Source organism: Zea mays, chromosome 1 (genome assembly GCF_902167145.1).
Source record: "Zea mays cultivar B73 chromosome 1, Zm-B73-REFERENCE-NAM-5.0, whole genome shotgun sequence".
Taxonomy (NCBI): Eukaryota; Viridiplantae; Streptophyta; class Magnoliopsida; order Poales; family Poaceae; genus Zea; species Zea mays.
Window position 1 is genome coordinate 13,749,032 of NC_050096.1, and position 25,003 is coordinate 13,774,034.

The 25,003-nt window shown below is 45.9% G+C and overlaps 1 protein-coding gene across 5 annotated transcripts; it reads right to left on the minus strand.

Moving 5' to 3' along the window:
- Window positions 1-8,951: 8,951 nt before the first annotated feature.
- Window positions 8,952-12,874, minus strand: LOC100280342 (uncharacterized). Of its 5 annotated transcripts, XM_023302018.2 has the most exons (6): window positions 12,518-12,874; window positions 12,047-12,173; window positions 10,916-11,760; window positions 10,356-10,735; window positions 10,194-10,254; window positions 8,952-10,062 (listed from the first exon to the last, which is right to left on the minus strand). In XM_023302018.2, the coding sequence occupies exons 3-6, from the start codon at window positions 11,612-11,614 to the stop codon at window positions 9,439-9,441; spliced, it is 1,764 nt and encodes a 587-aa protein (XP_023157786.1). In that variant the 5' UTR covers window positions 11,615-11,760; window positions 12,047-12,173; window positions 12,518-12,874; the 3' UTR covers window positions 8,952-9,438. The 5 variants fall into 5 exon arrangements, with proteins under 5 accessions (XP_023157786.1, XP_023157783.1, XP_023157785.1 ...); XM_023302015.2 differs by lacking the exon at window positions 12,047-12,173; XM_023302017.2 differs by having other exon boundaries at window positions 12,047-12,874.
- Between the last annotated feature and the right edge of the window lie 12,129 nt (window positions 12,875-25,003).

Below are 25,003 nucleotides of genomic sequence, written 5' to 3' on the forward strand. Positions count from 1 at the left end.
GGAGAGCTCAAAATGAGTTTGAGCTCAAGGTGAAGAAGATAAGGAGCGACAACGGGTCCGAGTTCAAGAACCTTCAAGTGGAGGAGTTCCTTGAAGATGAAGGAATCAAGCACGAGTTCTCCGCTCCCTACACACCACAGCAAAATGGTGTGGTAGAGAGGAAGAACAGGACGCTCATCGACATGGCGAGGACGATGCTAGGAGAATTCAAGATCCCCGAGTGCTTTTGGACGGAAGCCGTGAACACTGCTTGCCATGCCATCAACAGGGTCTACCTTCATCGCCTCCTCAAGAAGACGTCGTATGAGCTTCTAACCGGTAACAAACCCAATGTATCGTACTTTCGTGTATTTGGGAGTAAATGCTACATTCTAGTGAAGAAGGGTAGAAATTCTAAGTTTGCTCCCAAAGCTGTAGAAGGGTTTTTGTTAGGTTATGACTCAAATACAAAGGCGTATAGGGTCTTCAACAAATCATCGGGTTTGGTTGAAGTCTCTAGCGACGTTGTATTTGATGAGACTAATGGCTCTCCAAGAGAGCAAGTTGTTGATTGTGATGATGTAGATGAAGAAGATGTTCCGACGGCCGCTATACGGACCATGGCGATTGGAGAAGTACGGCCACAGGAACAAGATGAACGAAATCAACCTTCTTCCTCAACTATGGTGCATCCCCCAACCAAAAATGACGAACAGGTACCTCAAGTGGAGGCGCTTGATCAAGGGGGGGCACAAGATGATCAAGTGATGGAGGAAGAAGCGCAACCGGCACCTCCAACCCAAGTTCGAGCGATGATTCAAAGGGATCATCCCGTCGACCAAATTCTGGGTGACATTAGCAAGGGAGTAACTACTCGATCTCGATTAGTTAATTTTTGTGAGCATTACTCTTTTGTCTCTTCTATTGAGCCTTTCAGGGTAGAAGAGGCCTTGCTAGATCCAGACTGGGTGTTGGCCATGCAAGAGGAGTTAAACAACTTCAAGCGCAATGAAGTTTGGACACTGGTGCCTCGTCCGAAGCAAAATGTTGTGGGAACCAAGTGGGTGTTCCGCAACAAACAGGACGAGCACGGGGTGGTGACGAGGAACAAGGCTCGACTTGTGGCAAAAGGTTATGCCCAAGTCGCAGGTTTGGATTTCGAGGAGACCTTTGCTCCTGTGGCTAGGCTAGAGTCAATTCGAATCTTGCTAGCATATGCCGCTCACCATTCTTTCAGGTTGTTTCAAATGGATGTGAAGAGCGCTTTCCTCAACGGGCCAATCAAGGAGGAGGTGTACGTGGAGCAACCCCCTGGCTTCGAGGATGAACGGTACCCCGACCATGTGTGTAAGCTCTCTAAGGCGCTCTATGGACTTAAGCAAGCCCCAAGAGCATGGTATGAATGCCTTAGAGACTTTTTAATTGCTAATGCTTTCAAGGTTGGGAAAGCTGATCCAACTCTCTTTACAAAGACATGTGATGGTGATTTGTTTGTGTGCCAAATTTATGTCGATGACATAATATTTGGTTCTACTAACCAAAAGTCTTGTGAAGAGTTTAGCAGGGTGATGACGCAGAAATTCGAGATGTCGATGATGGGCGAGTTGAACTACTTCCTTGGGTTCCAAGTGAAGCAACTCAAGGACGGCACCTTCATCTCCCAAACGAAGTACACGCAAGATCTGCTAAAGCGGTTTGGGATGAAGGACGCCAAGCCCGCAAAGACTCCGATGGGGACCGACGGACACACCGACCTCAACAAAGGAGGTAAGTCCGTTGATCAAAAAGCATACCGGTCAATGATAGGTTCTTTGCTTTACTTATGTGCTAGTAGACCGGATATTATGCTTAGCGTATGCATGTGTGCTAGATTTCAATCCGATCCTAAGGAATGTCACCTAGTGGCGGTGAAGCGAATTCTTAGATATTTAGTTGCTACGCCTTGCTTCGGGCTCTGGTATCCAAAGGGGTCTACCTTTGACTTAGTTGGATACTCAGACTCCGACTATGCTGGATGTAAGGTCGATAGGAAGAGTACATCGGGGACGTGCCAATTCTTAGGAAGGTCCCTGGTGTCATGGAACTCTAAGAAACAAACATCCGTTGCCCTATCCACCGCTGAGGCCGAGTATGTTGCCGCAGGACAGTGTTGCGCGCAACTACTTTGGATGAGGCAAACCCTCCGGGACTTTGGCTACAATCTGAGCAAAGTCCCACTCCTATGTGATAATGAGAGTGCTATCCGCATGGCGGAAAATCCTGTTGAACACAGCCGCACAAAGCACATAGACATCCGGCATCACTTTTTGAGAGACCACCAGCAAAAGGGAGATATCAAAGTGTTTCATGTTAGCACCGAGAACCAGCTAGCCGATATCTTCACTAAGCCTCTAGATGAGAAGACCTTTTGCAGGTTGCGTAGTGAGCTAAATGTCTTAGATTCGCGGAACCTGGATTGAATTGTAGCATACATGTAGTTATGCTTTTGATCATGTTCCTTTTTGCATTATGTTGCTTATTATGGTGCTCAAGTTGTACAAACACTCCCTGGACCTCACAAGTCCGTTGCAAAGTGATGCACATGTGTAGGGGGAGATGTGTTACAACTTGACCCTTTGAGACTAACCATGTGCTTGAGTTTGATAATTTAGTCTCGAAGGAGGATTGAAAGGGAAAAGGTGGACTTGGACCATGAAAGACTTCCACTGCACTCCGATGAGAGGGTAACTAATTCCAAGTTCATCTCATGAAATCTTATTGCCATTTGCTCTTAATTGAAGACTTTGGTGAGGCAATGGGGTTAACAGGCCAAGATTGATCCCGTTTTGGTGCTTGATGCCAAAGGGGGAGAAAATAAAGGCCAAAGCGATAAATGGATCAGCTACCACTTGAGAGATTTTGAAAATAGTAGAATAGAGTTTTTGTGTGTCAAAAGCTTTTATTGTCTCTCTTGTCAGCTTTTATTGTCTCTCTTGTCAAAAGTTGGCTTCTTGTGGGGAGAAGTATTGATTATGGGAAATAGGGGGAGTTTTTGAAATCTTTGATCAATCTCTTTTGGAATGACTCTCTTTATACTTCAACATGTGTGTTTGACTTAAGAGTTAGAGAATTGAGTTTGATTTGCAAAAACAAACCAAGTGGTGGCAAAGGATGATCCATATATGCCAAAATTGAATAAAACCAATTTGAGTTTTTATTTAAAGTGATTTTGCACTTGTTCTAGTTGCTTTATGTTGTGTTGGCATAAATCACCAAAAAGGGGGAGATTGAAAGGGAAATGTGCCCTTGGGCCATTTCTATGTATTTTGGTGATTGAGTGCCAACACATGTGCTTAATTGGGAATTTATGTACATGGATGAACAAGGTGAAAATCATGAAGTAAAGGTATGTTTCTAAGCCTTAGTACATTGGTTTTAAGTACTAATATATTTGTCTAAGTGTTAGAAACAGAAAGAAGAAGAATAGAGAAAAGGAGAAGGGACTTGGCTGTGTGCTGCCAAGACCCAGCTCGGTCTGGAGCACCGGACTGTCCGGTGTGCACCGGACAGTGTCCGGTGCGCCAGGCTGGCGCGACTCGAACTGGCCGCTCTCGGGAAATTGGCCGGCGGCGTACGGCTAAAATTCACCGGACTGTCCGGTGTGCACCGGACTGTCCGGTGAGCCAACGGACGGCCAGGGCCAACGGTCGGCCGCGCGGGACACGTGGCCGAGCCAACGGTCGGAAGACGGCACCGGACTGTCCGGTGTGCACCGGACATGTCCGGTGCGCCAACAGCGCCAGATCTGCCAACGGTCTGCAACGGTCGTCTTCGCCGTTTAAGGAAACAAATCGGGCACCGGACAGTGTCCGGTGTGCACCGGACTGTCCGGTGCCCCCGACGACAGAAGGCAAGGATGGCCTTCCGGATTTGCTCTCAACGGCTCCTAGCTGCCTTGGGGCTATAAAAGGAGCCCCTAGGCGCATGGAGGAGACACACAAGCAACCTTTGAGCATTCTTGATCATCCACACTAAGTCTCTGCGCATTCGTTTGTGTTTCTAAGTGATTCGAGCTCTGTTCTAAGTGAGAACTCTGAGATAGTCTTGTGAGCTCGATTCTTGGCCGTGTGTGTGCGCTTTTGCTATGGATTTGTGTGTGTTGCTTCCCTCCCTTACTCTGTGTTTCATTTGTGATCATATACTTGTAAGGGCAAGAGACTCCAATTTGTGGAGATTCCTTGCAAACGGGATAGTGAAAGGAAAACAAAACACCGTGGTATTCAAGTGGGTCTTTGGACCGCTTGAGAGGGGTTGATTGCAACCCTCGTCCGTTGGGACGCCACAACGTGGAGTAGGCAAGCGTTGGTCTTGGCCGAACCACGGGATAAAACCACTATGTCACTCTGTGCTTGATTCTCTTGTGGTACTGTGTTTTGTTGAGACTTCACCTTAGCCACTTGGCAATAATCGTGCTAACACTTAACAAGTTTTTGTGGCTTAAGTTTGAAGTTTTTACAGGATCACCTATTCACCCCCCCCCCTCTAGGTGCTCTCACTAAGACTCTTCTCTAGCCACTTGGCAATACTGTGCTAACGCTTAACCAAGTTTTTGTGGCATTAAGTTCAAGTTTTACAGGATCACCTATTCACCCCCCCCCTCTAGGTGCTCTCAGGGGTACCCCTGATTCAGGGTACCGACACCTTTCTTGTCGTAGTCCCTGTCACTGTCACTTGTATATGGATATTTTGCAATAAAGTGACCGGACTTACGACACCTATAACACACCCTTTTGGAACGGGGTTTGTAGTGCTTCCCCTTCCTTTGTTTGAGGATTTGTCGAAAGCTCTTGATGATAAGAGCCATCTCCTCATTGTCGAGCTTGGAGGCGTTGATTGGGAGTCTACTTGGTGTAGACTCTTCCTTCTTCTCTTCCGTTGCTTTGAATGCAACGGGTTGCACCTCGGGTGTGGAGGTGTCGCCTTGCTCCAAGTTGACTATGTGTTTGGAGTCTTTGATCATAAGTTCAAAGCTCACAAACTTGCCAATTACCTCATCGGGAGACATCTGTTTATATCTAGGATCTCCACAAATTAATTGAACTTGAGTGGGATTACGAAAAACAAGAGATCTAAGAATAACCTTGACCATTTCATGGTCATCCCACTTGGTGCTCCCGAGGTTGTGTACTTGGTTAACCATTGTTTTGAGCTGGTTGTACATTACTTGTGGCTCCTCTCCTTTGTTGAGGACGAATCGACCGAGTTTTCCCTCGACCGTCTCGTTCTTGGTGATTTTGGTCACCTCGTCCCCTTCATGCGCCGTCTTGAGGACGTCCCAAATTTCTTTGGTATTTTTCAACCCTTGCACCTTGTTATACTCCTCTTGACACAAGGAAGTGAGGAGCATAGATGTTTCTTGGGAATTAAAATGCCTTATTTGGGCGGCCTCATTGGAGTCATAGTCCTCGTCGCCCACTCATGGTGTCTGCGCTCCAAACTCAACAATATATCATATGCTTTCATGGAGTGAGGTTAGATGATGTCTCATTTTATCACTCCACATACAATAATCTTTACCATCAAAATATGGTGGTTTGCCTAGGGGTATGGAAAGTAGAGGAGCGCATTAAGGGATGCAAGGGTAGCGAAGAGGCATCTTACTATACTTCTTACGCTCTTGGTGCTTCGAAGATGTAGACTCGGCGCCGGAGGTGGAAGGTGATGAAGAGTCGGTCTCGTAGTAGACCACCTTCTTCATTTCTCTTGTTCTTCTTGTCACCTTTCCTATGTGACTTGATGGAGACGTCAGATTCTTCCTTGTGCTTGTCGTCGACCTCCTTTGATGGAGTCCTTTCATCGTTCTTCCTTCCCGAGGCTTCGGGCTTTTCGCCGCTGACCATTTCCCTCTTGGCGTGTTCTCCCAACATCACTTTAAGTTGTTAGACTCTAATGAAGCACCGGGATTTAATAACCAATTGAAAGTCGCCTAGAGGGGGTGAATAGGCGAAACCTAAAAATTATAAACTTTGAACACGTACTTCACTTGGGGTTAGAGTTAGAAATAATTTTGGAGTGCGGAAGATACTTTCTCTTGCTATGAGTTGCTCAATCAATACGGATAACTTTGGGAGCAAAATCAAAATGATGTGAGCAAGAGAACTTTTAGAGAGAGAGGAGAGGGAAGAAATAAATCGAGTGAAGATCAACACAAGTGAACACAGTGATTTGTTTTCCGAGGTTCGGTTCCAAAGAGCCTAGTCCCCGTTGAGGAGGCCACAAAGGTCGGGTCTATTCCTACCCTTTCCCTCTCTCAATCAGTCACTTAGACCTGTTGAGTGCTTCTCCTTAATCACACGGGTCACTAAGACCCCGCAAGTATCACCACACACTTAGGTGTCTCTTGCTAGCTTTACACAGCACTTGGAAGAATTAGAGTGAGAATAAGAGAGCAATCCAAGCAACAAGAGCAACAAAAGAAACACAAATGACCCTCTCTCAAGTCACTAAGCACTTGAGTTGATTTTAGAACTTGGAGAGGATTTGATCCTTTGATTGTGTCTTGGAGTGGATGTCTTTGCTCTAGTATTGAATGTGAAGGTCTGAAAACTTGGATGCTTTCAATGGTGGTGGTTGGGGGTATTTAGTCCACGTGGTTTGTGATGGACAACTAGGCAACTAGGCAAACTAGTTAGTCCAAACTTTGATTCCATGAATGACAACTAGGCAAACTAGTTAGTACACGTGGTTTGTGATGGACGTCAAACACCAAAATCGATTATAGGAAATGTTTGAGCCCATTTCCCTTTCACTTGGCAACATGAATCTCTAGAGCACTGACCAGGTTGAAATTCATGGGTGGACTGTCCGCCCAACAGGGCCGGACGATGTGCCCCAGGAAGTTAGTACTGTTTGGGCTAAAGCCCCGCACGGTCCGTAGTACAAATGCCCAAAAACATGCAGTCCCTGCCCAGATCCATTTTGGCACATACGAACGGTCTGTCGACCCTCGACGGACGGTTCGCACAAGGACATAGAGACATGTGCAGCTCTAGACCCCTCTGGATAGATCGCGGATGGTTCGCCGACCCCAAAACTTAGTTGTTTTTATAAACGCGCTTTAGAAAAGATTTTAACTCTCGAAAACCGAAGCGTTGTCAGTCCTCATGCAAATACAACTACTAGATGCTCTATGAGGCACTAAGTTTTACACCGATCAAAGTCATTGACCCCTCTTAATAGTACGGCTATCTAGCCTACTAATCCAGTCAATTTCTTCTCGAAACTCCTAATGACCGACAAAACCTATGTTATACCTTTGCCTTCACTTGATCCACAACCAATGCTTATAAGTCTTCAAGACTTTTCTGTTCTCTGTGGTCCAACCTGCATCCTTATTTCTCCAAGAATTTTTAGTCCACGAGTAGTTGTCATTAATTACCAAAACACCACTAAGGGGACTAGATGATTCACAACACGCCAATCTAAACTGCACACCCCTAAAAAGATGCCATAGCCTAGAGATAACGCAAGCCTCTGAAAAAGGGATAACATATTTATGATCCCCTAACCATTTGACGCATGCCCTGACTGAGGCGTGCGGCGGTCAGAGGAAGGTATAGTGTAAAGGATTCCAAAGTCTACCCTAACCCACTACCTCGTCCTCTGAAATATGAATAAGGTCCTACAAGCCATTGTGAGCCTCATTTCAGACGAAGAGAAGTCAATATGGACGTACAAGACGAAGGCAGAAGAGGAGGACTCTGAGGTAAACTACTCGTACGGTCCCCAAAAATGTACCTCACAATAAGGTTTCAGGTACCTACAGTGACCAACTACCCCAACGGTCTGATGAACTCAAGAATGATGGGGCAGGAATGTTTGCCATGATGAACCTCCAAAGAGCGCCAGAGAACGCTTATGTCCAAGGCAGAGAATGACATAACCCATCAAAATCTTCATGTAACTATTGTCATTCGTTCCCTCAGCTATGTAAAGGGACACTATAAAGGTAGATAAATTCAGTTTGTATACTCCTTAAACAAGCACAAGAGTCTAGCACTCCACCTTGTAACACAACAAAACTAGTAACTAAGACTTCAACAACATACTGGACGTAGGAGCTCTCTCTGAACCAGTCTAAAAACCATCTTTAACTTGCTTCGGGTAAGGCAATCGGGATATCGATATCACAAGCCCCTTCATAACATACAAATATACTTCTTGTGGAGTCAAAACAACGACACTTTCATAAATATGATTATTGTATATATTTTATATTAAAATTATAGTTTTAGCTTGTTACAATTTTTGTAGACACAATTTGGAATTTTCAATTTCAAGAATATAATTCTCGTTAAACAAAACCATGAATCCGATAAAATTTGGTTTATGTCGGCATAAAGATAATTAATACTAGTAAAGTGTCTGTATGTTGATACAATTTCTATTTATAAGTATAGAGTATAAAATATAAATATATATGTGATTTACTGACTAGATGAGTGTGCATGTGGGTTTGGAGCCAAAAATCATGGTTATTCCTATTCCATATGAATTGGATGTGATTGGAAAAAATATGAATGATTTTGACTTGTTTGGGAATGAAACTCATCCAATCCCATCCAATCTACATGGATCGAGAGCAAAATGAATAAGCCCTAAATACGGGGTACGACGAAGTTGGAAAGCGTGAAAATTGGTGCTTTATATAGTAGAGATTTTATAACTATTTCTATAGTCAGACAAGGACAAAGAAATTATATGCTATGAAAAACAAATTATAAATTATAAAAGTAATGTATAGTTGTATTAGTTGATGGTAGAGCACCGGAAATATACGATGTGTTACCGTTGTAAATGGAACTGCGAAGGATATAAAATGTGCACGATTCAGAACGTTTGCGTACATGCTTACAACGTTAACTGTGGATATGCAACAACAAAAAAAGATTGCTGGCCTCTCTGCCATATCTGTCTCAGATCAGATGTCACAATAAGGTTCAAATCATGAGTTTATATATGTATAGAAAAGCAGAGTAGTATGCTTAATGTTTCTGCGTTGTTGTTAGCGCTGAACTGAACAACTGGTACAGTACAAAACATGAAACATTTGTGTGTACATGGACTCACTTGAGGTCCAACAACACCACACCATATCTGGCCGGACTTGAATCATCATTAGACGAATCTTCAAGCTACCAAAAATAATACCAATAATAATCCCTACACTTACTTTATACCACACCTCATATCATATACAGCTGCTTACCCTGCTTATGCTACCTCACTTACCACACCTTATATATATATGTGTATGTATATATATGCATGCTTAACCTTGCTGGTTAATTTGAGACCATGTACCATGACGTACGGCCATCATATGGTTGGTAGGTATACCCGCGGCGGCGCCGGCCGGCCATCCCAGGCTTCTGACGCCGTCCGCGCACGTTATTCCCCAACGACGTCCAGTCCAGCCGCTCACGCCACAAAATCGTGCAGCAGCTGCGACGACCCGAACCGCTGCCTGTCCTCGGAGCCGCTGATGAAGTCGAAGTCGCCGGCGCTGCCGTACAGGAGGGCCTGCGGCTCAGCGGGGCCGGCTCCGGCGCCGGCCTCGTTGCAGTGCTGCAGGCCCAGAGTCAGCGACACGCTGCCGCCGTCGTAGCCGCCGAAGCCGGCCATGTCGCCGTACGCCTGCACGAACCTCGCGTCGGCGCCGCCGTGGTGGTGGTGGTGGTGCGCGAGGGCCTCCTGCAGGATGCCGCCGCCGCCGCCGAGGTTGAGGCTCGTCGCGTACGGGCCGATGACGGCGCCGTCGAGGCTGGAGCTCGCTCCAATGCCGGCGGCGTCCATGACACCGATCGCCTCCGACTTGAACGCGCTGAGGTGGCCTGGCAGTGGCACTGCGGCCGCGGCGGCGCTCGACGGGCTCTGGAACTCCTCGTGGTCCTCCGAGGATATCGCCTCGTCCTTGCCCTTGTTGCCCGCCGCGTTCTCCGACGACGAGTGCGAGTCCATCTCCGCCCCGAACTCTTCCCTGTACATCTCCTCGATCATCGGCTTCCACAGTCGAACGCGCGCGTTGATGAACCAGTTGGACACCTGCATAAAACCCACGCAGCAGCTCTTATCCGTATTAGCAAGGACGGACCAAGGGCCATCCATGGCCATGTCGTAGATCGAAGGAGATCGACCCATCAGTTCGTGCGTGACGAATCCCTTAATCAGCTCACCTGACCCCTAGACAAGCCTGTTTGCCTAGCGAGCATCAGCTTCTCGGAATCTTTCGGGTACCTGTATATGCCGTGCGTGCCACGGATTAAATCATGGAGCGACGAGCACTGGATCGATGGAGAAGAAGGTGTGGTGTAGTGTAGGTTGTTACGCGGCCTTACGGGTGGAGGAAATGCTCGAAGAGCCAGGCGCGGAGCACGGAGACGGCGGACTCCGGGAGGCCGCGCTGCGGGCGCCAGGCGTGCTGCGGCTGCTGCATCATGCCGAACTGCTGCATGGCGCGCTGCTGCCGCAGCTGCTGGTCGATGTAGCGCAGCCGGGGCAGCCCGCCTCCCTGCGCGGACCCGTCCTTCTCGCCCAGGCTCCGCCGCAGCGACTGCACCTGCGCGCCGACGGCGTCGCGCAGCGACCGGAAGTGCCGCGAGATGGTCTGCAGCGCCAGCGCCGTGTACGGCCTCGCCGCGCCGGCGCCGGCCACCGCGTCGAAGGACGACATCACCATCTGCATCTGGTGGTGGTAGTGCCTGTACTTGCGGTCCACCTGCCATGGCCACCAAGATTACCCTCCCGTTTACGTCAAGCTCTTGTCATCCCAACGAACAAATTATAGTCTATGTTTGCGTTGGTGTTTCTCACTTGCAGTCGCAGCAATACAACAGCATGCACGTAACGTAAACATGGAGGGAGGGAATACATGAACTCGGTGGTGATTTTTTTTTACCTGATCCAGCAGCGCCATCAGTGCCGACACTTTGTTCTGGAGGTCCTGCCTCTCCGACGGCGACAGCTCCGGCGCGGAGGAGTTCCCCTCGTGCTCGCCAGCCTTCTCGTCGCTCGTCTCGGCGTCCTTGCCCTCGCCGCCACCGCCGCCGCCGCCGGAATCCTTGCCCTGCTGGCTCTTGTCCCCCTTCCGCTTGATCGCGTCCTGGACGTTGACCACCTCGTCCAGCAGCTCCCTCGCGGCCTTGAGGTACCTGGAGTTCTGGACGTAGATGCTCTGCGCGCTCCTGGTCGCCGCCACCGACGCCTGGTTCGGGCTTAGAAAGGCGGCGGCGGCCATGCCTGCCTCCGCCTGGCGGTACTGGTAAAGAGACACCGGCACCCCCTGCGTGCCAAGGCTAAGCGACAGCCCCTGGTGCTGCACCGCCGACGCGGCGTTCGCCATGAGCAGCTGCGTCTGCAGGCCCATCTCGGCGCCGCCCGTCGGCCCGTCCCTCGCGTTCACGTCCACGAACGCGCCCCTGCCGCCGTCGTCACCGCCGTGCGCGACGTGGCCTTCCGACGACACGATGGTGGCGGGGAAAGGCATGAGGCCGCCGGCTGGTGGGTCCGAGTAGGCGTAGTGGTGGAACGACGACATGTCGCCGCCGCCTCCGGCGAGGTCCCTCTGGTTCGTGGAAGTGGAGAAGAATGTGGCCATCGTCTTCAGAAGCACGAGGCGACGCCAGCTGACAGATCGATGCAAGGATGACGGGAGATAGTGGCTGTTGTTGTCATCAGAATCAGATTGGTGTTGTCAAAGGTGCATAGATACTGTGTGCGGCACCCAAGATATGTAAAGCCTGGCTGCAAAAGAAGATGAAAAAATTGCAGAGATTCCAAAGTATTAGGAATTCGGCTGTGCTGCGTGTAATTGGAGAGAGAAGAAAAACAAAAGAATAGTTGCTTGAAACATTGGCAATTGAATCAGAAGCAAAACCTCCCATGCAAATAATAACAGCAAATTCAGACAAGAGACTGCAAAAGAGGTGAAGAATATGTCTGATACTGGGCGAGCGAAACCTGAAGAAAATCAGCACAAAAAAAGAACCCCCCAAAGAGTGGATCCAATAAAAATTTAAGGTATCTCTACCTGGGACGATCGATAAAAACTTGAGATGACTCCACTTCCTCGAAGACTGCCACCAAAACTTTTGAGATATATAGCTACCTGGGACATAGCAAGCCTTCAAGTTGTTTTGGGTGAAGGCATCACCTAACTGGAGCAAAACCAGAAGTCCAAATTGGTGGGCTGTGAAAGGAAACGAATCCTAAAATTCGGCACCCGGCCAGAAATCCCAGCCAGGAAGAACTAGCTCCCGAGAAAATTCGGTCGGATTTCAAAGAGCCTTGACTAAGGCAAAACGAGAAGCAACCTATTTCAGCTGCTGGTGCACCCACCACCAAACACACGGAGCTAACTAGAAACCGAAAGCTCAACAAGCAGGGAGGGAGTACGTAGAAACCAAGAATCCATCCCATCTCCGGCATATGTTGTTCAGATTAAGACGCAAAGGATAGTTTAAGCTATTGCTTGACAAAGACAACAAGGCTTATACTATACCTCTGCGAGGAACTGAAGTCCCAGACTCAGCAAGAGCAAGAGTTCTTGGATACAGCGGCAGAAACCACAGCACCGAACGAACTAGCTAGGGGACGACAGAGCCGATCCCAAGGATGAACCAGCAAGATGAGAGAGGATTGGAATAAGAAGAACAGAGCTGTGTGTGTGTGTCTCTATTCTTTTTTTGTTATTTCTCCCTTTTGGTTCGCTCCCTCTCTAGACTGGACTTGTTCTAACAACCCCTGGCTCTCCTCCTACCTCGAGCAATAATATACTCCTGCCCACCAATAAGGGCTGCCTAACACTATCTTCCTATAAATCTTAAAGAAACAGAAACCCCACCACCGTTTTTGTTTGTTTGTTTGTTTCCTCTCGCTTATTCCTCTCTCCACCTCTTTTCTCACCATTTTCTCACGTATGATTTTTTTTTTCACTGGCTGCTGCACGCTCCGGGAGTAGGAGATTGGACGGCTGGGATCCTTTCACTTGGATGACGCCCAATCGCAGCCCTCAATTCTATCTAGGACTGTTCGCATGCCTAATGATTCTATCATCCACACACAGCACGTGCCCTAGGATCAGATCGGGTGCTCATCTACTCCTTTTGATGAACGTCGAAGGTTGTGAAAATTTGATCTTAGTATACATATATAAAAAGATTCATGTCGCAAGGAGTTTTAATATCATGTAAATGCTTGTGATTTGCTTCCATGCTTGTCTTTAGTTTCCATTTGTTGTTTTTGTTTTCACGAGCGATCGAGGTCCATCATACTTCGAGCCAAATTCTTTCGGTCCGGCATGACATGAAATAATTTCAGGCTATCATCCACAGCACGTGCCCTAGATCAGATCGGGTGCTCATCTACTCCTTCTGATGAACGTCGAAGGTTGTGAAAATTTGATCTTAGTATACATATATAAAAAGATTCATGTCGCAAGTAGGTTTAATATCATGTAAATGCTTGTGATTTGGTAGATTTGCTCCCATGCTTGTCTTTAGTTTCCATTATTTGTTGTTTTTGTTTTCACGAGCGATCGAGGTCCACCATACTTCGAGCCAAATTCTTTCGGTCCGGCATGACATGAAATAATTTCAGGCTACGCTGTGTTATGCCCAAATATCAAAATCTAGGTCCGGTCCAGTCCTAAAGCACGACGGTTAATGCTTGTGTCGTACCCGTCTAAACACTATCTAACTTTGCTATACACTAAAAAAATCATACGAGAAAGAGTGAGCCTTTAAAAATAGGTTGCTATGAATAGCCACGTGACTCAAAATTGCTACATATATACGTTCTTAATTAAAAAAAACTTATATTACACTAAGATAAATATAAGTATCAATGTTTTCTATAACTTTTTTGAAAAAGATCAGCATTATTGGAATAAGAAAGAACAATCTAATAAAAGATAGTTTTTTCACTTCGTGTCGTGTCAACCCAAACACGATCCATCTAGTCATGATGTATCATGCTGCGCATCATGTCTAAATTTGAAGTATAGCACGACATAACTCTATATTTAGGGTTGTGTCAGTTTGACCCATTTTTCGTGTCAAGTCTTGCTTCGGGCTCCTATTTTTAGACTGCCTATGTCTTGCCCATTTCTTCAGACGGTCCTAAATATGGCGGCCTAAACTTTTAGGTCAAGATCAGATAGGCGCCATATCGGCGGATCGGAGCTTTTGTTTTTCTCCACTGAGGACCCGAGGAAAGCAGAAGCCGTTAAAATTTCTTAGTTTTTACGCTTCTTGAAAACGCCGGTGCCATTTCACTTTCAGGCTAGCTTAGCTTTACTCGTGAAGCTATGTATTTTAAACAGATTCACGCACGGGTACCTTTCTCGTTGAAAGTGAACTGTTTTTTTTTCTAAAAAAAATGTTTGGTAGAATATATTTTTTCAATAACTTTGTGTATGACTGGAAGAGAGAAACTAGAGATATGTATTCCTATGAGAGAGTATATATATAAAAAGGAACATCACCTGTGCGTGAAAAAGAAAACAGTTCGCAGCAGCTCGTGAAGCTGTAGCAAACAAACAACGACTCAGCAGCAGTGGTCTTCTCTTCCAGTTCCAGCACAAGAACCGCGCTAGTAGTTGCCGAGTTCACGTACTTGCCGGACAGAAAGTTAGTTCCTCTCGCTCGCGTATCTGCCTTTGCCTGGTGTATTTTTACCCGAAAAGGCCCCGCAAGTTGCCAACTCCAGGTGATTCACTCAGTTGATTGCTGGGCGAGACGAATGGGCAAGATTAGGTGACGACGGGCCGGGGGTATCCGTTCAGCTGTATTAGTCTGGTAACCACCAGTTGGTGGACCTAAACCCCGCTTTGCCCTGTGAACAACCTCCGCCACCACAACTGATCCGACGACCATCATCATCATCATCATCATTAGATGCCTCTCTCCTTGGCCTCGACCAGAGCTAGAGACGATCGACGCAGGACCAGCAGCAAGTGCATCGGCAACAGAAACGTGCCACCGGCATGCAGCAGCAGATGCGTAGTACGTACGTTCGTACGTACAATGCTGCGCCTGCACTGCACTGCACGCCCAAAGGCGGCCAAATAATCTCCGCTCTATCTTTTTCGTTTCGTTTCTGGTTAAAAGTGCAGAGGGTGTGCGTGCCGGCCCCCTAACACCACTTAAACACTAATGCCCGCCTTTTATCTCGATCGGTATGCATGGTGGCAGCACTTGCTTTTGGTAGTATGATGGGACATGATGCGCAAGGACACGAGTGTCTATATATACACGTCCAAACACGCGTGCCGAACTAACCCGATACGGGTCCGATTTGGCCCGACACGAACAGTACACCCCGGCATGTGTCCTTGCGCATCATGTACTGGGACGGGCCGTGTCGTGCTCGCCCACGGGCTCCGGTGAGAGCCCAAGCACGGCACGACAACTCTTAAACGGGTCGTGTCGGGCTTACAGCCCAGTGGGCTAACCAGGTCGGGCCGCTCATGAACCCGGTTCCATACAAAACATAAAACAAGTAAAATCTGGAAAATCTGTACAGCAATTTCTTAGCTGATAATATGGACAATAATTCACAATTACAATTACACACATGCACATGCCAACTCAAATAGAAAGTTAAGTGAAATATTATTGGAGCCGTTAGTGCAATGTTGTCTCATTAAAAACCTTACTATGTAAAAACTCACACCTCGTAAGAAAATCATAGGAAGGAAAAGGGTACATCCAGCTCCTAAATATTCAAGTGTTCATAGTAGTTCATTACATCAATAGATAAGTAAACAGCTACAATGAAGTAAACAACCACAATGAAAAGGTACAGCCAGGCAGACAACTACTAACTCAACCTCTTCAAGGTCTTGATTCTCTATCTTTGTCCTTGTCTCTGTCTTCAACATCCAGGTACATGTTCTCATAGGTTGCTTCAAGTTCCTTTGTATCGTTTTCGACACTATTCTGCATATGCTTGTCTGCTAGTTCCCAATCCTTGATACGGGATAAGACCTCAACCATATCTGTTGTTAGTCGTCGTCATCGCTCCTCGAGCACCCTACCAGCAAGACTAAAGGTAGATTCTGAAGATATGGTAGAAGCAGGAACAGTCAAAACATCTTTAGCAAGAACAACAAGAATAGGATAAGTAAGCTTATGCCTCTGCCACCAATTAAGAATGTTAAAGTCTACACCAAATTGGGTGAGAGTATCACTGTCTAGGTATATGAAGACAGTTCAGAGATGGATGCTGCAGTAAATGCAATATGAGTAGAACTACTTGCTAGTACATGTTGTCCACCCACAATATCATCGTCCCCATAAATATTATCACATGCCTCTTTTGCCTTAGACTCACCTCCACTTGCTAGTACATGTTGTCCACGCAAGAGTGTGTCACCATATTTGCATTCATACAACTAAAATGTCTTTGTTAACTTAGTATGAATAGATTGTGGAAATCTAGAGTAATCAGTATCAGTTAGACTAGACAACTGTAGAAGTTTATGAAACCCCCTCATCTTTGCTCTTGGATCCAAAATGAAAGCAAATGCATAAAGAATGGGTATTTTCCTTTTGTATTTTAGAAACTTGGTTTCATAGGAATAATGGCTTCCCTAAGCAGATGATCACTCTCAAAAGCATTTAGATGTCTACCAATTTTTAGTATATGATGCAACATTAATGGAGATGTGGGGTAGTAAACACCGGACAGTGCAACAGTTGAATCATAAAATAGTTCAAGAAAAGACAACACCTTATCAGCAATGTACCAATGATCATCTGTTAACAAAGGAGAACCATCTGGACTCAATGGATGATTACTTTGGATAAAGATAGAAAATGTGCTTCTGTATGGAACAACATGCTTAAGCATCAAGTAAGTAGAGTTCCATCTAACATCCATGTCAACACCAAACTTACGAGGGCGAACACCTTGACTCAAATAGACCATTTTGTATGCAGCAATACATTGATTGGAAGTATTCAAGAAAGTAATAGCAGTTCTAAAGTCATTAAGATAAGGCTTCGTGCGCTTCAAACCAGATTTAACAATAAGAGCTGATTTGGTGACCCGGGATCCCGGGAGGATCGGAGGGGATTGAGGGGGAAATTAGTTTATTTCCCCGTCAATCCCCTTCAATCCTCTCGGGATCCCCTTATCATCAAATCAACCCTAAGATTAATAATGTGGCATGCACATCGTTGATGCAAAAAATAGAACTCGAATCTTCACCATCATCTAAGTCAAATTGTTGAGTGCTACCAAAGTCAAGGTAACTAGTGAACATAGGTTGAAGAAGGGACATGATAGTTTTGTTTGATGAAGCATTGTCTAATGTAATTGCAAAAAATTTATCTGATATGCCATAATCATCTATAACCATGGAAACATGTTCAGCAATACTGGAACCAGTATGTGCAGACTCAATAGGTCTTAGACCAAGCAACCTTTTTTCCAAACCCCAATCAAAATTCACATAATGAGCAACAACACTATTGTAATCTTCTTTGGCTTTACCAGACCAAATATCAGAAGTGAGTGCCACAGAAGATACTAAGGATTTTAAAGTTTCAATTAGACTCTCCATTCATCCATTGTAATGTTTAATTAAATCTCTAGCAATTGTTTGCCTAGAAGACCTAATAAACCTAGGATTATGCACATGGGTGATATACTCATGAAAAGCATCAGACTCAACAAAACATAAAGGTAGATCTTCTCTAGCTATCAACCGACACATTTCAGTTCGTGCAACTGAAGCAGAATACTCCCAACGTTGCACAGACCCATCAGGACTGAATTTAAGGACTAATTGTACTATGCTAGCTCGATCATGCTTGTCGGAGAGAAAATTCTCCGGCTGGGTGGCGGAATGCACCCGCCCTAATCCTAAGATGAGGAGGGGGCCTAAGCGATTTGCCTGTTAGGTGGATTCGGGATGAACACAAGAGCACGCAAGGGATTATAGTGGTTCAGGCCGCCAGAGCGTAATACCCTACCTCCACTGTGTGTATGTTGTATTGAGTGTGTAAGCCTGAGCGTATGAGCTTGAGAGTCTGTCCCTTGTAACGTTGTGTGCCTTCCTGTAATACCCAATTTGCAATTTGTTAGAAATAATATAAATGGAGAAAAAAATACTCTTTATGTGAGTTTGACCTTTATGTACCATCACATATGAACACCATATTTTAAAAAAACAAATAACTATTAAGATATATGCTACCAAAATATGCATCATGCTGGGTTTTCATGTTGTGTGCATGTTGTGACAACAAAAAAATATGACAAGAAATATATTAAGAAAAAAAGCCCAAAAGTGGAATTTAAGTTCTAAAGGAAATTTATAATTTGAGATTGGAGAAAAAAAAGAGAATACTATGCAAATGAGATAAAATAAATACATAAATAAGAATATATTTCCCCTTCCATTAATATTTGAATTGGTACATTTTGATCAATGGTGAATCTCATAACAAAAATTTAAATTCAAATGTGAATTCTAAAAATAAAGAGGAAAAAGAAATCAGAAAACGGAGAGATCAAAAAGAAAAGGAAAAAAAGCCTGTTGGGCTGGAATAACTGTTTTTGGCCCATTCTGAGCCTGATCTCGCGCCAGCCCACCTCTTGATTCCGCGTCTGCCACGCGGGCCCGACCGGCCAACCCCTCTTGCCGCTTCACTCTGCGTCCGTTGCACTGACGTATGGGCCCCAATCGACAGAATCGTCTTTCACCGAGATTGGTTGACCGCGGCAACAAGTCGCGGGGAATCCAGGATGCCGCCGTGAATCTCGCCGGTAGCCTCGCCAAATCGTTGCTCGCGGTAGGATAAAGCTACACTGCGCCCTCCCCCTCTTTCTCTCCGCGCACCGGGGGGGAATCGAACCTATCAGCCGCGGTTGACCCCGCCTGGGTGGCCGTTCGTGCGGGCCGTGAGGAAGAGAGGGAGGTGCTCGTGAGGCTGCCATTGAATCGAGCTTAGAAGCCCCGTCGCGTCCTAAGGATAGTATCTGGGTGCTCGCTGTTGAGGTTTGGCGACCGGGGGTCAAGTGTGTGCTCGCTGGGGTCCAGGAACCATGGCGGAGAGGCGCCATCACGTGGAACGGGGATTGCTCATCGGAGCTATTGAATCCTGCCCACGATCCACCTCATGCCGCGGGCTGGGTACCGTCCAACTCGACGAACACGTCGGAGCATCGCTTCACCGAACCGCGCCCACGGAATCTTCGTCGAGCTTCATTGCAAGGTCAGAACACCCTGCACATGGATGTAATGTATTTTCTGCGCGAACTCTTCGTGGATCTCGGTCGTGCGTCCTGGGCAAGCTCATCGCCTAACTCCAGTGGTGGCGGAATCGTGGCCGGGCTCCCCCTCGGTGTTTACCCGGCGGTCCTCGCTTGCGCGACCGTGCAGTTCATCGGAGGCCATACGGATGCTGTGTGACGCGCGGTCGTCCTAGACCTAAGCGATAGGAGGAAGATGATCTTTGGCGCGTTGGATGGGTTATACACGGCGAGGATTAGATGTGGGTTGTCCACCGCTGGATCTTTGGCGAACGGGTCGGATTGGAGGTTGTCGTGGGCAGATTCTGGCCCTTGATCGGTAATCCAAGGGTTCGCGTAGAATTACAGGTTCTGACGTCTATGGATCTAATTCATACCGCCCACCATTGATCGAACGGCCACGATTGGCCCATACCCCTTCGACCTGGGCATTTTGCGTAAAAGACCCCGTGAAATATCTGAATCAACCCGCCGTCCACTGTAGGGTTTGGCTGAGTCTATGGATTACTTATTTTTTCGCCCCTGCACTTCTGTTTATTTAGCGCATAGTCCAGACACCTATTAAAACCAGGAAATTCATTTAGAAAATGGTTTTTCAGTTTAAATTAATTGCAGAAACATATTAAATTCCTAGAAAATTCATATTAGGTTCAAATTGACCCATTTTGGTTCCTATAATTTTATAATATTATTGTTTATCAGATAGTACCACTATTTTCATATGAAAGTCACATTAAAATTTATTTCCTAACTAATCTTATATCAAATACATAAAACCTTAGGAAATTCATAACTTCCCCATTTTAATTCCGAATTGACTCGTTCAAGTTGCGTTAGTCTCGTAGCTTCGCGTAGATCATTGTTATATATTTTTCTTATGTTTGGTGTGAGGTTAATTTTATCTATACCATGTTTGTTTGTATTGTTACGACTAGCGCGAGGACATGTGTCATCTGAAAAGCAAGTTGGTTCCTGGAATCTCAAGTGCCAGGCAAGTTGTGCCCTTGATTCACTTTTGTTACCCAATAATGTTCTTTATAATCATTTACCATGCATAGGTTTAATTTTGATGGGACCCAATAGGTCACCCTAGATTGTTTATCTCATTACCTTGTTTGCCCCTGAATCATATGGGTAGTTTTTGCTATTGCTTTATATGGTTTTGGGATAATCATTTATTATATCCATGTTCCAGTTATTATGTTATTTATTTATGTTCATGTCAAGATCATTATATTATTGTTAATTGGAACATGGAGCTTAACTTGAGAAACACGTGCCGCCACAAGGGAGGAATGGGAACCCTTGGCTGACTAATTAGGAAAGCTAGTGGAAGACTACCTTACCCGAAAGGGGCAAGGGCAGTAGGGGAGTTGCATGCAAGGAGGTTCTCGGGTTGATTTTGATGCGATGGCGGTCAGACGAGGGATTCTTGCAAGTGCTCTTCCCATAAACTGTAGCGGGTTTTCGGAAGCTAGTGGAACTTTGTAAAGGCCTCGTAGTGGATCCCTAGCCATTCACCTTGGTAGTGTCTAAGGGTCTAGCTAGCCCTGGCGACATGGGAAACACGGCTTGTGGGTAAAGGGTACAACCTCTGCAGAGTGTAAAACTGGTATACTAGCCGAGCTCGCGGTCATGAGCAGCTCAGGACTCTCTGATGATTAATTTATGGAACCTAAATTCAATTTTGTCATTTGCATTGCATGGGTTATTATTAATTTTGTTCTATTACTTTATTTAAGGTTTGGTATTTACTTACACTTAGTAACTGCTAATAAAATTTTGACCAACTTATAAAAGCAATGCTTACCTTTAACCTCTACTGTTGATCAGCCTTACACTTCATGAACTCCCACCTTTGGTGAGTTCATGTCACATTATTCCCCACAACTTGTTGAGCGATGAACATGTGTGAGCTCACCCTTGCTGTCTCACACCCCCCCACACAGGTCAAGAACAGATACCACTGGAGGAGGCGCATGGTGGTTGTTGCGCTTTGTTCGTGAGAGGTCTAGGTCATCGTCTCCGAGTTGACTTTCTGGCACCAAGGATGGATTCTAGATCCTGTTATATTTATCTTTTATTTTGTAAGACTTCCGCTATGTATTAAGTACTCTGATTATATTGTGACATTATCTCTATACACTCTGTTATTATATATGTTGTCTTCTTTGGCGCATGTATGAGATGCACCCGGCTTTGTCCCTTAAAACCGGGTGTGACAGAAGTGGTATCAGAGGAAATGTTGACTGTAGGACGAAACCTAGATAGAAATGGACAAACCCTTACCTACTTATCTTACTCTGATTCTTTCTATACTCATCTTGTCTTGATCCTGTCTCACCTTTTGCTATCATACTCTGATTACTCTTATCTTTTCTGCTCTAAGACAAGATGGATTTCACACCTTGGAATCCTACAACTATGAACTTTTTCAGAGATAGGGAACCTAAGATGAAATTAAAATTATTTTCTCTATTAAAAATGTTGGTTGATTGTTCTGATGATCAATGCCTGATTTGCTTCTTTGATTGATTGAAATAGTATAGACAGGCATCTTAGCATGTACCACCATAAGGTAATGTATTAGCGTTAGTAGGTGACACACTAATATACTTAGCTAACAAATCCCCCAAAGTAACATGCCTCGTCTACAATCCTTTCTTTCGTACCCTGTGTTTCTAACCCAGATGGGCTACCCCTATAGTGTTAGAAGAGAGCACTATAGACGTGATTCTTGGTATGTCATGGTTAAGAAAGGCAAAGTTAGTTTATACATTGTGCTAAAGGAACCATAGAACTCACCAGTTCCAAAGGAGAAAGATTTGAAGTTGGAATTGCAGTAACTACCGCCACAATACTAGCGGCATTCTTAGTTGATGGTAAGTTTGTTGGTGACAACATCCGTGTGGTTGAGGATTTTCCGGATGTCTTTCCAGAGGAGTTACCAGGGATGCCACCAGATACGGAAGTTGAGTTTGTCATAGATCTCTTACCTGGAACTGCTCCTATTTCTAAACGGTCATATAGGATGTTTGTAGAAGAGTTAAAAGAACTCAAGAAGCACTTAACGGAGTTGCAAGAGGCTGGGTACATTCGTCAGAGTCTTCACCTTGGAGAGCATCGATTTTGTTTGTACAGAAGAAAGATGGATTGCAAGGGATGTGCGTGGATTAAAGGTCCCTTAATGGTGTCACTATGAAGAACAAGTATCCATTACCCTGCATTGAAGATTTATTTGATCAGATGAGAGGTGCAAGGGTATTCTCGAAGATTGATCTCACCAAATGAAGATTAGGCCATCGGATATTCCCAAGACAACTTTCTCAACCCGATATGGATTATATGAGTTCATTGTTATGTCATTTGGATTAACTAATGCACCAGCTTATTTTATGAATTTGATGAATAAGGTGTTCATGGAGTATTTGGACATATTCGTCGTAGTATTTATCGACGATATTCTTATCTATTCTAAGAGTGAAAGTGATCATGAGGAACACCTGAGATTGGTGCTACAAAAGCTAAGGGATGATCAACTCTACGCCAAGTATAGCAAATGCGAGTTTTGGATTGGCGAGGTGCCATTCCTTGGACATATCATTTCTAATGGAGGGATATCAGTGGATCCTGCTAAAGTCAAGGAGATAGTGGCGTGGAGCATACCCACTACAGTTACGGAGATTCAGAGTATCTTGGGGCTTGTAGGATACTATCGGAGATTTATTGAAGGATTTTCTAAGATTGCTAAGCCCATGACCTCACTTATGGAGAAGGGAAGAGAGTTTAAGTGGGACGAGAAGTGCCAAGAAAGCTTTGATCAATTAAAGAAGAGATTGATGTCGCCCTAGTGTTGGTTATGCTAGATCTACAGAAGGGATTTGATATTTATTGTGATGCATGTGGCCAAGGCTTGGGATGTGTGCTCATGCAAGAAGGACATGTGATTGCCTACGTGTCTCGTCAGTTGTGGAAACACGAATTGAACTACCCACTCAAGACTTAGAACTGGCAGCCGTAGTGCATGCGCTTAAGATTTGCAGACATTATATCATGTGAACCAAGTGCCAAGTGTACACGGATCATAAGTGTTTGAAGTATATATTCATTCAGAAGGATCTCAACCTTAGGCAACGTCGTTGGTTGGAGCTTATTAGGGATTATGATTTGGAGACTCACTATCACCCGGGCAAGGCAAATTTGGTTGTAGATGCCTTGAGTCGAAAGGAGCATGTTCATTCAGTTGTTGTTGCCCAGCTACCCGATGAGATTGTTGAGGATTTCAGAAGACTTAACCTGGGGATAGTTGCTCACACTGAAGGAGTTACTATTGATGTGGAACCTACTTTGGAGCAAGAAATCCGCAAAGGACAAATTGGTGATGCTAAAATACAAGAGATCAAGGATCTTATTACTGAAGGTCGAGGTCCGGAATTCACGGAAGATGAGCAAGGCACCATATGGTTCAAGGACGGGATATGTGTTCCTGAGATTAAAAGCCTTCGTGAGACTATTTTAAAGGAAGCCCATGACTCGGATTATTCAATTCATCCTGGGAGTACCAAGATGTATCATGATTTGAAGCAGAAGTAATGGTGGTGTGGACTGAAGAGAGATGTGGCTGCACATGTGGCTATGTGCGATGGGTGTCAAAGAGTTAAGGCCGAACACCAAAGACCAGCTGGACTATTATACCCATTAAAGATACCCGAATGGAAGTGGGAAGAGATTGGTATGGATTTTATTACTGGATTGCCACGCACCTCGAAAGGATATGATTCTATATGGGTTATTATGGATAGACTGACCAAAGTGGCTCATTTCATTCCGGTCAAGACTACTTATAAGGTATCTCAATTGGCAGAGTTATATATGGCTCGGATTGTGTCTTTACATGGTGTACCGAAGAAGATCATTTTGGATAGAGGATCACAGTTTACCCCCAGATTTTGGAAAAGTTTTCATGAGAATATGGATGCGAAGTTGAATTTTAGTTCTGTCGGCGTTTCGACCCTGGGGGTCCCTGGACCGACGAGTAAATTGTCGCCGCGTGCCCCAGCCCAGATGGGTCGGCGCGAGACGGAGCGCGAAGGGGGGAAGAAGCCGGAGGAGACAGGCGTAAAAGGGGAAACCCGTGGCCTTCGTGTTTGTCCCGCGCCCAGGTCGGGTGCGCTTGCAGTAGGGGGTTACAAGCGTCCACGCGGGAGGGAGCGAGAGGCTTGCGCGAGCGCCGTCCCGTCCTTCCCCGCGCGGCCAACCCTCTGTAAGAGGGCCCTGGACCTTCCTTTTATAGGCGTAAGGAGAGGATCCAGGTGTACAATGGGGGGTGTAGCGGTGTGCTAACGTGTCTAGCGGAGAAGAGCTAGCGCCCTAAGTACATGTCGTCATGGCAGCCGGAGAGGTTTTGGCACCCGGTTCGTGTGGCGTCGTGGCCGTCGGAGGAGCGCTGGAGCTTGGTGGAAGGACAGCTGTTGGGGCTGTCGAGTCCTTGCTGACGTCTCCTTGCTTCTGTAAGGGGGCTGAGAGCCACCGTCGTCATGGAGCATGCGGGGCGCCATCATTACTTGTTTATCGGGGCGAGCCAGATGGGACTCCGGTCTTGTTCCCCGTAGCCTGAGTTAGCTTGGGGTAGGGTAATGATGGCGCCTCCTGTAACGTAGCCCCGGGTTGGGCGAGGCGGAGGCTCCTCCGAGGTTGAGGTCGAGTCTGTCTTCCGAGGCCGAGG

Excerpts from the sequence above, each read along its gene's own strand:
- LOC100280342 (XM_023302015.2), bottom strand. The coding sequence starts at position 11,614 with ATGGCCACATTCTTCTCCACTTCCACGAACCAGAGGGACCTCGCCGGA. Across the intron at positions 10,255-10,355 it reads TTCGAGCATTTCCTCCACCC|GTACCCGAAAGATTCCGAGA; the intron begins GTAAGGCCGCGT and ends CGGCATATACAG. Across the intron at positions 10,063-10,193 it reads CAGGCTTGTCTAGGGGTCAG|GTGTCCAACTGGTTCATCAA; the intron begins GTGAGCTGATTA and ends GGTTTTATGCAG.